Here is a 14511-nt window from a genome sequence, read left to right on the forward strand (position 1 = left end):
TTTTCTCCCTCACTGATAACATTTAATAGAAATATTTCTATACTTGCTGCCTCTTTCACCGTGCATGGAACATAATGGTCACTTTTTAAATATTTGCTAAATAAAGAAGATGTCAGAAAAGTTCTCAAATAGAATTTGCTCATCCTATTTTAGGACAAACATGAGATGCAGGTAAGCTTCTGGGAGATGGAACTGAAGCTGGAGATGATACAGCCCCAGACTAGAACACTGAGCAATTGCTGCTCCTAAGAAGATTCTCAAGAATCTTCAGATAACAGTTACGAGAATAAGTTCCAACTCTGGAGGTAGAAATCTTCAGGTCGTGGCACTGACACAAAGATGGCCAAGCTAAAATCCATCACTTTTTCAGGGAACACTAGCAGACCCACACTAAACCTCGGTGACCTAGAACAGAGTCAATATAACGACTGACCCCTGCCAAGTAGTACCTGGTTGAGGAATGAATGGGGTCAAGGTCCCTTCCAGACTCACTTCATCATCTATTCCAAACTTCCCACCTCGTGACCTTGTGTGGTGCTGTGTCCATCCAGAATGAAAGCATACACCTATTCTGTAACTTGCACAAGGACACCAAATTAGTCAGCGGCAGCCCTGACCTGGAAACCAGGTCAATCAAGCAACTTTTAAGATATTCCCAAAGAGTCTTCCTACAAGTTGCATGGGGCCAGAAGTTCCCACACACCAGCAAATTGCCAGTTTGCTACTGTTTTTAGGGACCCTAACTCCCTACTAGACTGATTTTTTAAAAATAGTACCAAATAAATATTTTTCACATTTTATTAGCAAAACTGAGGTGGGGGGGAAATATGTAATTTAGTACCTGTGCACACACATGCAACTCGTTGGAGCACTAAGGCACAATCAAACAGAGAACAGCAATGAGAGAGTGGACATTTTTCCAACTGAATTACACACGTTAGACTCAATATTTTCATTCATGGCTGTGGATTTTACAAGACAGCATGCTCATTAAATTTACATACATCAAGTTGAGTGGGACAGTTAACACCACAGAGAGTCAGATTAAATTTAAAATGATTGACTATTTGCAGAATTAAGTGAATATACACAAGCAGCAAGTTGCTGAAGATGGTCAGGTGGAAGGATATTCAACCAAAAAGGAAAAACACTACAGACAGGCAGAGCATGACTAGCATTACAAAATGGATATGGGAAATACAGTATTATAATGGACCAATAAGCATAATATTGGAAGACAAAAATTAGAAGCACTGCAATAGCAAAACCAAACATTTATTCCTATTAAGTCAACAGCAATCATCTAATTTCAATAACATTATGTTTTGTTTTAGGGGTTAAAGCCAACATAATTATTCTTGGTAGCAGTCTCTGTTTTGCCAGCATTATATTATTAAAGCCACAAATTGGTTAAGCATCTTAAGAGGTCCACAATGATCCCCTAATTCCCTCTCTTGTGACAGAGCTCAACATCATATAAGCACAATTTTATCCAGAGTTCTGCTAAAAGTGTAATTCTGTTCTTAACTACATTTGAATTCATCTTTGACATCACACAATATCAAATGGTCAAGCTTTTCATTACACTAAGGTTTTTACTACCATGAATGGCTTAGTGCCAAATAAAAAAAAACAGAAGATTTCATGACCTCATTCAAGGTCATTATACACTGTTGAACAGGGCAGACTAAAGGAATCTTATCTAGTTCTGCAATTTAATAAATTTTATTGGGTTTAGACATAATTAGAAAACTAAAAGATAAATACTACCAAGAACCTGGAACTTAGAATTAACTTTATTACTACTTTTCTATATTCAAGATGTCTATAAATACATTGAAGCTATAAAATAGCTTAAAACAGCTATAAAATCTTTTGCCTATCAGCTTTACTATGTCCTTATATAAACCTTTAAATAATCATTTTTAACATAAATATGATTATTTAAAAGTTATATTTTTTGGTTTTACCAATAGTGGGGTTGAATTTCCACTGTACTCTCCAGTAGACACTGGATTACTCAATTCCCATTAAAATTAAAAGAAAGTCAGATGGCTAGCTCATTAATAGAACAGCAGCCAAAGAATGACATTTACCCAGAGATTGATAATGAACTCATAAACACTATTTTTTGGCCAAATATTCTAACTGGAGAATATGGGAAGAGTGTAAACTATCTTAATTGAAAAACAAATTTCAGTTTATCCTAATGCAGTATCAAGGCACACACACACACACACACACACACACACACACACACGTCGAGAAAAAAAGAAATTTAAATATCACTTTTCTTTCATATACTGTAAATTTTAGCAGAACAGACAAGAAGAGAGCTGAATATTCAGAAAGCTGCACAACTCTAATTTATTCTGGAATGTAACCTTGCCAGAATTGTTCAAGTGTATGCATAAGCACCTACAATCAGAAACAACTGCTGTGTAATCCTGCAGATAAGAACACTGCCAGTGATTGGCCGGGCGCGGTGGCTCACGCCAGTAATCCCAGCACTTTGGGAGGCCGAGGCAGGCGGTTCGTTCACGAGGTCAGGAGATCGAGACCATCCTGGCTAACACGGTGAAACCCCGTCTCTGCTAAAAATACAAAAAAATTAGCCGGGAGTGGTGGCGGGCGCCTGTAGTCCCAGCTACTCGGGAGGCTGAGGCAGGAGAACGGCGTGAACCCAGGAGGCAGAGCTTGCAGTGAGCTGAGATTGCGCCACTATACTCCACCCAGCCTGGGTGACAAAGTGAGACACCATCTCAAAAAAAAAAAAAAAAAAAAAAACTGCCAGTGATGAAAAAGGATTTTCATTCATATATTTGTTTTTCAACTTTTCTAAGTAAATGACAATTTCTTCATACATTTACATAAAGGATAAAATGGTCATTTGACTTAAGACACAACTTTTTTCTTAAGGCCAACTTTTCTACAGAAGAAAATATGACTGAGAAAAGGCCTTCACAGGTATACACAAATAATTGCCTGCACAGCTCCTAACTGGCGAAACAGCATGCTGAAATATTACCATAACATTTACCCCTTTAAAATTCCTCCCTCTAACCATTTTATTGGTGCTACAAAATCCCACCAGGCAAAATCCAATACACCTAAATCATTTATTTTCTCATTTATCTGGATCTAGAAGAAACAACTAAACATTGACATTATCCCCCTGACAAACACAACCCATGAATCAACTTGATAATTGCCTTGAACTACTATACTCTCTCCCTCTTCCTCTTCATACTTGGATTATTATTTGGATTGCTTTTAAACCACCTTTCCCTGAATTTTTCAATTTCTACCCAATGGAGAGGGAAAAGAGTGACAAGTAATAAATCAGAACAAAGCATTCCCACAGAACCTCTCTCATTTTATCTAGTCAAGCCTTAATATACTTTTTTAGATTGTAAGAAATAGAAAATGTTCACAATATAGGAAAGTAGATTTGTAAAGAATACTAATACTTGAAATAAGCTGCTGGTAGGAATCTATAGCAGTCAATAAACACTTAAGAGAATTAACACAAAGAGGTCTTTGTTGGTTTTTCTTTTCATTCAGACTCTTGGTTGACCCTTAAGATATTCCTTGCACACTCAACACAAAATTCATTTATTTGACCAAAGTAATAGCTACGCATAAATCTTTAACACCAAGAATTAAAGAGAATAAAGAAAGAAAAATTGTCATTAGTATGTACCCTAAGAGTGGCAATATGGAATAAGCTTAGCAAGATGAACCCTCCCCACCTCTATACCAAAAATATCAAAAGAACATGGTCACATCTGATTTTTATCGGTTCACCTGAGCCCTTCTTTTCTCCTCTGGAAAAACAGCTCTTAGATATTAAGGTTTATTATACAGTTGTGGGGACTAAGACAACAGACATAAATGCAGAACTAGACAAACCAACTGATGGACAAAAATCAAACCTCAGAAACAAACCCACATGTGGAAAAACTTGATCTATAACATTAGAGATATTACAAATCATAAAAAAGAATGAACTATTCAAATAAATGCTGCTGGAAAAACTATGTGGAAAAAAATTTGATCCACATCTCACATCAGGCATAGAGATATATATTTCTAATAATTTTAAATGAAAATATAGGAGAATAGATTTATGATGTCAGGATAGATTTCTTCAATAATATACAAAAAGGACAAACCATAAAAAGTTTGATAAATCTGACCACAATTTTACATTTTTGTACTTCAGCTCCCCTTTCCCCCTAACAAAAGTAAAAAGACAAGACTCGGACTACGACAAGATATTTGCAACACATATAAACTGAACACATGAGTATTATTCTGGCTATATGGGAAATTCTACAAATCAATATGAAAAAGACGGAAATCTCAAACAACAAAATGGGCAAAAATATACACAGAAAATTCACAGAAGAGTAAAGCAAAGGGCCAATAAGCATGTGAAAAGATGTTCGGACACATTTATAATCATAAAAATATAAATCCTTTAGTATGAGATATCCTGTTTACATTTGTTTACTTGCAAAACTTAAAAAGTCTAATACTAATGCAAACAGGGATGTTCTACAAATTAACCAGCCTGCAATCTTCAAAACTTTCAAATTCATAAAATACAAGGAAACATACGAACTATTCCAGACTGAAGAAGATTTTAAAAACATAACTGAATGCAACATATGATTCTGAGCTAGATTCTTTTGCTATAAAGAGCATATTGGTACTATTGGTAAAACTTTAATAGTGTCTGAGGTAGAAATTGATCAGTGTTAACTTTCTGATTTTGGTGGCTATATTGTGGTCATATAGAAGGAAGTCCTTACTTGTGGAAAATATACACTGAAGTATTACAGGATTATGGGGCATTGAATCAGCAATTTACCATCAAATATCTCAGAAGAAAAAAGGTTTTGTTCCGTACAACTGCATTCTTATACAGACAGAAAAAAAAAAGGAAAGTTTCTTTAGTGTATGGGAGCAAAACTATGGGACTCAGGGTACTGTTCACTTCTAATAAAAGCGGGAATTAGAAGAATTACACAAGGGATTTCACTTATATCCATGGTGGTATTTTTTATATTATGTTCTTTACTTTTTGTATGCCTGAAATACTGTATAATTAAAAAAAAACACTGCAGGACAAAATTAGATTCCACTCTATGTTATACACGGAAAATTGTTTCAAAGTCAAATATTAATGCCTTTGGTATTATCTAAACCAGGTTTCCCACACTGAAAAGCCAATGTACGTATTAAATAGTAGGTCATCTAAGTTCTTACTATCAGGACATACTTCAAACATATGCTTAAGAGATGACGATGGCATTTTATAAATGTGCTTTCTCCTACATTACAAAAAAGCCTGATAAACATCTTCCCAGTAAAAGAATAGAACATCACTATTCATACTTAAATACTTCGTGCAATTTTATCAGGTCATTTTTTCTACACTTACAACAATTCTAGACAGGAAGTCCAGAATTTAAATAATTTTTGTCAGAATGATTTTGATATCACTGGCACTCATTTAATGCCTGTTAATGATAGCATTCTGACAGATGAGCTTTCTTGCATAGCTTTCATTCTCTCAACCGATAGTGAAAATAAGAAAAGGTATGAATGCATGAAAAAAGCTATCTTCCATTCATTATTTTAATGTTTTTGTGTTATTGGGTTGACTAGCAATTAAAGCTAATCTCCATCTAAGTATTAGTATCTAAGGTGAAGAGAAATATAGTATCCTAGAAATCTTAAGTTAGGAAGCTGCACTTAACAGACATTTGTTTGGAATCATAAACCAATGGATGATACTGCATGGATATAATCTAATGGGAAGACAGATATCTAAAAAGTGAAAAGTAAAAAAAAAGAATGAATTTCACAATAGACTCATACTCAAGCAGTTCTGAGAGGCAGGTTTAAGGAGTCCTTAACTCAGCACATGTGAAGATAATGAAAGAAGACTAATGTTTAAACTAAGATTTAAAGTATGTATAAGGCCAGGCACGGTGGCTCACATCTGTAATCCCAGCACTTTAGGTGGCTGAAGGGGGTGGATCACTTGAGGTCAGGAATTCGACACCAGCCTGGCCAACATGGTGAAACCACATCTCTACCAAAAATACAAAAATTAGCTGGCATGGTGGTATGTGCCTGTAGTCCCTGCTACTCAGGAGGCTGAAGCAGGGATTGCTTGAACCCGGGAGACGGAAGTTGCAATAAGCCAAGATCATACCACTGCACTCCAGCCTGGGTGACACAGCAACACTCCGTCTCAAAAAAAAAATAAAAATAAAAAAATGAAGTATAAGAAGTCTCTAACAGAGGCATGGAGAGAGATAAATGGCAGAGAACACTGCAGTATCCTAGATAAGAGGTCATGAAAGCTTGAACTAAAGCAGGGGGGAAATAAACTTAAGAGCTAATGAGGATAGAGAAGTAAATGGATGTGACTGATGCCTTAATGAGATCAACTATGACTCCCAAGTATGACTTCAGTGGGGACTTCTGAGATAAGAAATTAAGAGTGAAGCAGAAATTTTGGTGAGTGGGTGTGTGTGTGTTGGGGGAGGTGTGTGTGTATTTAAGAAATATGATGAGTTCACTTTCTGATGTGTTGAGGTTCAGCATCTTTTAGAGAGCTGGATTATAACTGCTCTTCTGTAGAAGACATACCAAGGTGTCACAATATAAAAGATATTCTCCATGAAAGGGCTCAAGTCCCCCAAAAGGAGTACACAGAAAACTCAAGTGTATAAAGATAAGACTGACAGGCAGAGGCAACGCTGAGAGGAAGTAAAAGAACGCATAGAAGGATATGGAGAGTAAACTGGAAAAAACTGGCCAGAGAGAAGGAAAATTAGGAAAAGTGAAGTGTGTGTCACAGGGACACACACTTCTTTCACACGGTGTGTGACTGCCACAGAACCAGTCAAGCCGACCAGGATTTCTCACTTACAGAACTATAATAAATGTGTGTTGCTTTAAATCACAAAGTCCATGGTAATTTGTTACGGCAGCAATAGGAAACTAATACAACACTCTAGGAAACCAATAGATACCTTAGGCCAGCAAGTGCTCATTCCTTCCCTCCACCGACCCCAATCTAGTCTTGGAAGAGACAAATTCAGTCCAGAGAATAGGGAAGAATGGAAAAGCAAGATGGAGGAAAAGAGGCCAACCACATCCCCAACAACTGCCCCTACTGCAGACTAGAAATGGAACAAGCTTGAACAAGGGAAAAGGAGCAGCTTTCTTTGGGTGAAAATTAATTTATATTAAGCTAGGGTTTGTATTATCTGAAACCAACAGGAAATCTCTGGAACCTACCTGGGACTTTTAACCAGGATCAGAAGAAAAATAAGCTCAGAGGGCTGATTTAAAGGTGCAACAGCTGGAATAAACTAGCCACTTCCAACTTACACCTATCATGTTCACCTTGTTCAAAAAACACTACTTATAGGTATCTAAGAGTTCAGGAGTAATCACTGAAATTGACTTCAGAAACGTAAGTTGTAAATGTAGTGATGAACACAACTATTTCACATATCTAATAGTCATACAGAAACCAATATGGGCTTTCAGCTAGAATTTCAGCTTTCACCAAAAGACAAACGGGGGGAAAAGTCTTTAAGTATAACTAAAAATTCAACACCACTTTTAAGAATGCACACGGAAACTAGACTATTACCCAGAGACCAAGTAAATCAATTTCCCAAGTGAAATGAGTATGAATGTTGAAGTTATTACACTGTACTTCACATTCATTAAGTAATCAAGTCAGCACAGTCTTTCAAAGGACTGTCTTGAGGAGGGAAAAGAGGTGTTCTTCAAAACAAAGTTGTTACTTCATGTAAAAATTACTAAACACCTTTGATAATGATAAATAAGAACAATCATTGTAAAAATTGCACAATGCCAAAGCAAAGAACCTAGATGCAAACTTTAAATAGTATAAAGCCTCTGTAGGTACAAATGCCAAAAGGTTACCATGGCTGATTATTCAATGTTGCTTTCTCAAGAGAATTCTTATTAATAAAAATGTAACAGATAGGTACAAGCCAAAAATCAAGCCAGTTTAAATCTAGCATTCTCCACAGACATAGAAATAGCTCTAAATTTGTCAAAAATATGGTACCCTGAGAAGTTTGAAAAATATCCTAATCCACATTTAAAGAAGGCAACAACACCCTTCAAAAGCCTTTCAGCTTCAGAATCAATAGCAGTTTTTCCCTACAGAGTACTGTAATATACTCAAGGAATCAGTAAGGGAAAGAAAGAATCTGTTTCTTATTTTTTAAAAAGGGCTTAGTTGTAACTGTCTCATCCCTTAGCAAATTGGACAGCCCTGAGAAGGCAACAATTTCATTTTATTTCTGCTGAGTTACTCCAGTGAGGGTTTGATCACCAAAATCTAACGCCAATAGGTAGACCTGCTTAAGGGTGAAAAAGTGATCTGGCCCAGTTATTTTAAAAGTATTCTGTAAATATTTCAAAAATGCTGATATTCATCTGACCTCTAAATAATATTAAAATATATAGTATTAGCCCCCTCCCAGCTACGAGTAACAGAAAACTAACATAAACTATAGTCAGTACATTCTAGGTAGTTGTACTTTTAACTTGTGGAAATAAAATGTGGCCTCCATAAATGTTTAACATCAATGGGCTACTTAGTCCACTTACTCAGATGGCACCCTCAATTATGATGAAATTTTTTAACTTAGTAGCCACAAGTGAACCATAAAAGTGTCATCCTGAAATCTCATGGATGGATAACCTAGGTGAGTGGTTCGATATATAGTGCACGGATGGGAGAAAAGTGCACTTTACGATCTTGAGTCCTCAAAGATAGTACTGAAGAGAGTTACCTTCATATAGGCCTCATTAACAGAGGCAAAGGCTAACCAGAAAAAGGTTAGGCATCCAGAAAAAGACGTAAAAGGTGAATTCAAGTCTCCACAGATCTAAGTGTTGCAAAAAGAACCTGTTTATCCTAAAAACTAAGAAAAGAATAAAACAAGTTAGGTCTAAGATCCAGCCCATAACAATGCAAACAGTAGAGCACAGTGACTGTCATTTTAACATGGACTGGACTCAGACCACTTAGATCAGGGGTCCCCAACCCCGTTAGCAACTGGGCCACACAGCAGGAGATGAGTGGCAGGCCAGCCAGCATTACCAGCTGAGCTCCGCCTCTTGTCAGATCAGCAGTGGCATTACATTCTCAAAGGAGCACAAACTCCATGGTGAACTGTGCACGCTTCTTATGAGCATCTAACTAATGCCTGATGATGTGAGGTGGAACAGTTTCATTCCAAAATCATCTCCACCACCCCCCAAACGCTCATGGAAAAATTGTCTTCCATAAAATCAGTCCCTGGTGCCAAAAAGGTTGGGGACCGCTGACTTAGATATCTACTCAAGACAAAAATATACCGTTCAATACTTTGGAGTATTTGTTTTCACATACTCTTTACAAAACCAAAACCTGGTATGTTGTTTTTCTTCAGATTTCATATTTTTGTAATCCAAAAACTCTTTGTGGCTGAAGTGCTATCTTAAGTGACATCAGAAATTAGCCTATGGAGTATGACTACCAAAAATGCTTAGAGTTCCATTAACACGAGCAAAAGCTAAGGCTTTTTCCTCAAACATTTCCTAAAGAATCAAAATTCTTACCATCATTTTTTCAAAAAGTTCTAAGAGTTCATTCTCTGACAGTGGCTTTGGAAAGTTCTCCATCATCTCTAAAGGTGCTGCTGAGCAATCACTGCTTGCAAATGCAGTCTTCAGGTTGGGAAGTGGAGGTCTCTCTTTCTTGCTCCCTGGAATTCTTATGCTGGCAAATTTGTCCAGCTACAAAGAAAGACAGAATGACACACGTGTAAGTATTTCCTTTCCCAACATTTATCTCATCTCAAAAATGAGAAAAACAAAGAGGGCCAATCGTGTTATCATTGTGATTTCATCAAGAGGCATTCAGCATTGGAATATTTAAAATTAATAATAATAAAGAGTGGTGAAAATTTTTCAGTAACCATTCTATCTAAAGATTGAAGAGAGCTCAGACAACATTGAAAGATTCCTTCTAATCTTAAAACCACACATAGATTTGAGGTTCTAATGACAGGTGACCTTTGCTTTATATATTAGCAAATTAAGCAGTTTAGAAAGATTACTTAGATAATTTAGTGTTGGTCCCAAACTAGTACTCACTGTCCCATCTCCCACCCCCTCCTGGCCCCTTTGCCTATTGCCCTTTCCATAATGCATACTGTCTCTCGGAGTGGGGGTGGGAGGGGAACATGATTTAGGAATTTTTAGGAATTGAATTCTACTTATATCTTCATAGCTTATTGGCCTGATAAACTATTTATCTTTGTTCAGGCTGGTCTGTATGTGAACTTCTTGAATATCTACAGGGCAAAATGGTTAAGGCCTTAAGAAATAAACCTAGATTTTTGTTGCAATGAAATTTCTTCTACAACTAGATAATCAAATAGCTTGCTGACATTCAAAAAAGCATAGATATTAGTTTACAAAGCTAATTATTCATTTATTCAAAATTGTTTGAATTTCACAAGTTCTATTGCTCACAAAGAACCCAGACTCATACATTTCATGACTAATACAATGTTTCAACAATCAAAAATGCAAAAAGTCTTAAGCTGAACCAGGCATCAAGAATAGAAGTATACTCAAACAGCACAGTGATTCCATGAGTTTTTTTTTATCATTGTTGTATACATTTTTAAGCTACTGTTCTCACCACGTATACTGTATATAAACCTGTACTATTCATTATGGTAGCCACTAGCTATGTATGATTATTAAATTAAATTGAATGATATTAAAAATTCAGTTCCTTCATTGGACTAGCCTACATTTCAAGTGCTCAAGAGCCACATGTGGCCAGCATACTAATACATATAGAACATTTCCATCATTGCAAAAAGTTTTAATGGACAGAGCTAGTACAGCCATTAAAAACGTCTGATACCTCAAAGTTTCAATTCAAAAGGACAATTAAGTCACAGTATTGTTTATTCAATTCGCTAAAGAAATAGGATTTCTTCAAATAATGAGATGTAAAGATAAGTATTATCTTTCAAAATAGGTTTCTAAATTTACTATGAAGATAATGTCTAGGAAAAATACTATGTACTGCACTCACCCATGGTCCACCTAACATCACTTAAACATTAAAGTACTAAGAATACGACAGCTTTCTGTAGGATTTAGAAAGTTGTCATAAAACACCACTGCTCTCATTCTAACCACCAAAACAAACCAGAAAACGTATAAAGTTATACTTGCTGTTGTCGTCAACCCAACAGAAAACTGAAGACCCAAAGAAACCTACAAGAATCAAATACCAGAAAATGACAAGCTGCTCTTATCCCTGACAAACAGTTGAGGAAGAAGAATAAGTTAAACAAGGGTAAAGAAAAGCCAGCCAAATATTTAAGGAAATATTGATAGCTGCATGGGTGCTGGCATTAGAATTTCAAGGAGCCCCAAATGAAGCCCCAGCCATTTGGCAAGTCTACACCCACCTACCAACTGTTTCCCTAGTCTTCACCAACTGAATGGGGTAGTAAGCCAATGGATCGGAGCAGAACAGGAAAGCTGTATGAATACTCTGTGAGGCATATGCAAACAGCTGCCCTCCAAAGGCCATAGACTAGGCAAAAGACTAGAGAGAAATCCCCATGACACATTCTGGACTTTGAAAGAGCATGTCATAATGCCATCTAAAGGCTGGGGCAGGGTACCTGGTCAAAGAGATTTCCTGAAGAAACAGCCAGAAGTAGAACTGAAAACAGAAAGAGAACTCTACATTAACCCTAAAATGGGCATTTTTTTTTTCCTGAAACGATATAATGAAGAGTGGACATTACACATGAGATGAATAATTTCAGCAGCAAAGTCACAGAAACTATTAAGAAAAAAAAAAAAAACACGGATGAATTAGAAATAAAGAATAGATCGGAAATGAAGATTTTCTTAGACGAGCTTAACAGTAACCTGGACATAGCTGAGGAAGAATCAGTGAACCTAAACCCAGATCAATAGAAAGTTCCAAACTCAAACACAAACAAAATAATGAGATAGAAAAAAAAATTGAGTATGATCTGTGATACAACATCAAATGTTGTAACACAAGTGTAACTGGGGTCCAGAAGCAGAAGAGAGAGTGGAAATGGTACAGAAGAAATATTTCAGAAGATAATGACTAAGAATTTTCCAAAATTGATTAAATATACATAACTCAATTCACAGATCCAAGAAGCTCAGCAAAACCCAAAAAGAATACAAAAGACACACACACACACACACACACACACAAACACACACACACACCTACCTACCCCTAAGCACTTCATGGTCAAACTGCTGAAAGTTAAAAATAAACAGCAAACCATAAAAGTACAGCCAGAGAAATAAAAATACATTATATACATGAGAAAAAAATGATATGACAGCTAATTTCTCACCAGAAACAATAGTGGCAAAAGACAATGGAATGGCATCTTTAAAGTGCTGAAAGAAAGGTAGGGTTGACTCTTGAACAACACAGGGATTAGGGCAGTCAAAGTCCACACATAAATTTTGACTCCCCAGAAACTTAACTACTTATAGCCTCCTGTTAATGGGAAACCTTACCAGTAACATAAACAGTCAATTAATACATTGTTGTATGTTAAATGTATTTACTGTATTCTTACAATAAGTTAGAGAAAAGAAAATCTTATTAAAATCATAAGAAAGAGAAAATACATTTACAATACTGTACTATATTTATCAATACTGTAAGTTTACATCATATAACAAGATGAATTGTCTGCTGAAATGGTGACCAACGCAGCTACAGACCTCAATCTATACAATTCACGTATCAAGCAATTCACCTTTTTCTTGTAATGTCATGAGTTTTCTCTGATTCTTGGGAGGACTTCAAGCATCACTAGTGGCACTTTGTATGGGTCCCATGGTGTTACTCAGGGTTTACGGTATTGCACTAAACACGATGAAAAATACTCAAGAACTGCAAGAGATCAGTTTTTACTGAAATACGCAATTTACTGGAGAGATGAACTGCTCAAGTGGAGATGATTAGTGTCAGGTGACATTTTAAGTAGATACTCAACACACCTGAGCTCACCGGAATAGCAACCAGAGGTAACTACAACATTAATAGAGTAATATAGTGTGCGGTACAGTTAATTTTATAAAGTTATAGTTTAATACTGCATCTTTACATTTGTTCACATTTCTCTTGACTGCAAATGGCACCATCTTTAGTTCATGTTTGTATGAACTAAAGTCAATAAATTTTGATTAATTTTAACTTTTTTTATAATAGATTTGTAAATGTTTTATGGTATTAAGTGAGAAAACAGACTATTATTTAAATATATTCAAGATATATATAACTTTTTCTTTTTTCGAGATTTCTAACCAGTTTGTCTGCAAGTTTTTTCAAATTATTGCAAATCTACAAAAATCTCCAATATATTTCTTTGAAAAAAACCTGTGTGTAAGGGGATCTGGGCAGTTGTTCCAGGATCAGCTGTACTGTTATCCTGGGATTCTATATACAGCGAAACTATCCTTCATAAGTAGAAGCAAAAGAAACGCACTTTCAGACAAAAACTGAGATAATCTGTCTCCAGCAGACCTGTACTACAAAAAGTATAAAAGAATTTTTTCAGGCTGTAGGGAAGTGATACATATATAACTTTTTCTTAACTTGTTCTGGGATGAAATCCCAGATCTACAAAAAGAAATGAAGAGCAATCAACAGTTGTCTATTAGATGTTGGTGATACAAAGATAAATGAGCTATAAGACTTACCTTAAATAATTATCAAGCGGAAGAGACAAGCACATAGGTAATTATATAGCTACACAGAAAATGTAGGAGGTATGTGAAATGTATTATAATAGCAAAAAAGAGTGGCATATAACTCACCACCATAAGCGTTTCCTACTCTGGAATAACTCAGAAACATAAAACTGTCTCCACATGAATATATGTCCAGAAGTTACTATCCCTATGTACATTTGTACCCTCATTACTGATGTTTGTTTAAAAAAAAAAAAAAAAAAAAACTGAGAGAAACCAAAAAAACTGTTTTAGGAAATGGGACTGGTTACCTATCTCCCAAGTCACTACTTCATTGCCATCATTTCTGTACAGATAATATCAATTCCTAAGCACAGAAACTATTCTGGTTCTTTACATACACACACATCCAAAAAAACCCAGTGTAACTTAATTAATATGCCAAACTTATAATGAAGTGAAATTAAGCAAAACTTCATTAATGCAACATCAATATTATAAATGTAAACATGTCAATAAATGGGAATAATAAGCTTAAGCACTTCACAAGCTAATTTGTAAATGCATAACCTAATGGTTCTAACAGTGATAGAAGACATAAAATCTTAATTTTCACCAAAAACCAAAACTTTTTTTAAAAAGAATCTCTAAAGTCATAAAAATTAA

The 14511-nt window shown here is 35.7% G+C and overlaps 1 protein-coding gene across 5 annotated transcripts in view; it reads right to left on the bottom strand.

Annotated features, from left to right (window-relative positions):
- Positions 1-14511, bottom strand: part of DIAPH3 (diaphanous related formin 3) — a 490848-nt gene that overhangs the window by 429349 nt on the left and 46988 nt on the right. For all 5 annotated transcript variants that reach the window (XM_054665348.2, XM_054665347.2, XM_054665346.2 and 2 more), the window contains one exon: positions 9676-9852. In XM_054665348.2, coding sequence (XP_054521323.1) covers positions 9676-9852 — 177 coding nt within the window. The remainder of the gene's footprint in view (positions 1-9675; positions 9853-14511) is intronic.

This window comes from Pan troglodytes, chromosome 14 (genome assembly GCF_028858775.2).
Source record: "Pan troglodytes isolate AG18354 chromosome 14, NHGRI_mPanTro3-v2.0_pri, whole genome shotgun sequence".
In the NCBI taxonomy this organism is placed as follows: Eukaryota; Metazoa; Chordata; class Mammalia; order Primates; family Hominidae; genus Pan; species Pan troglodytes.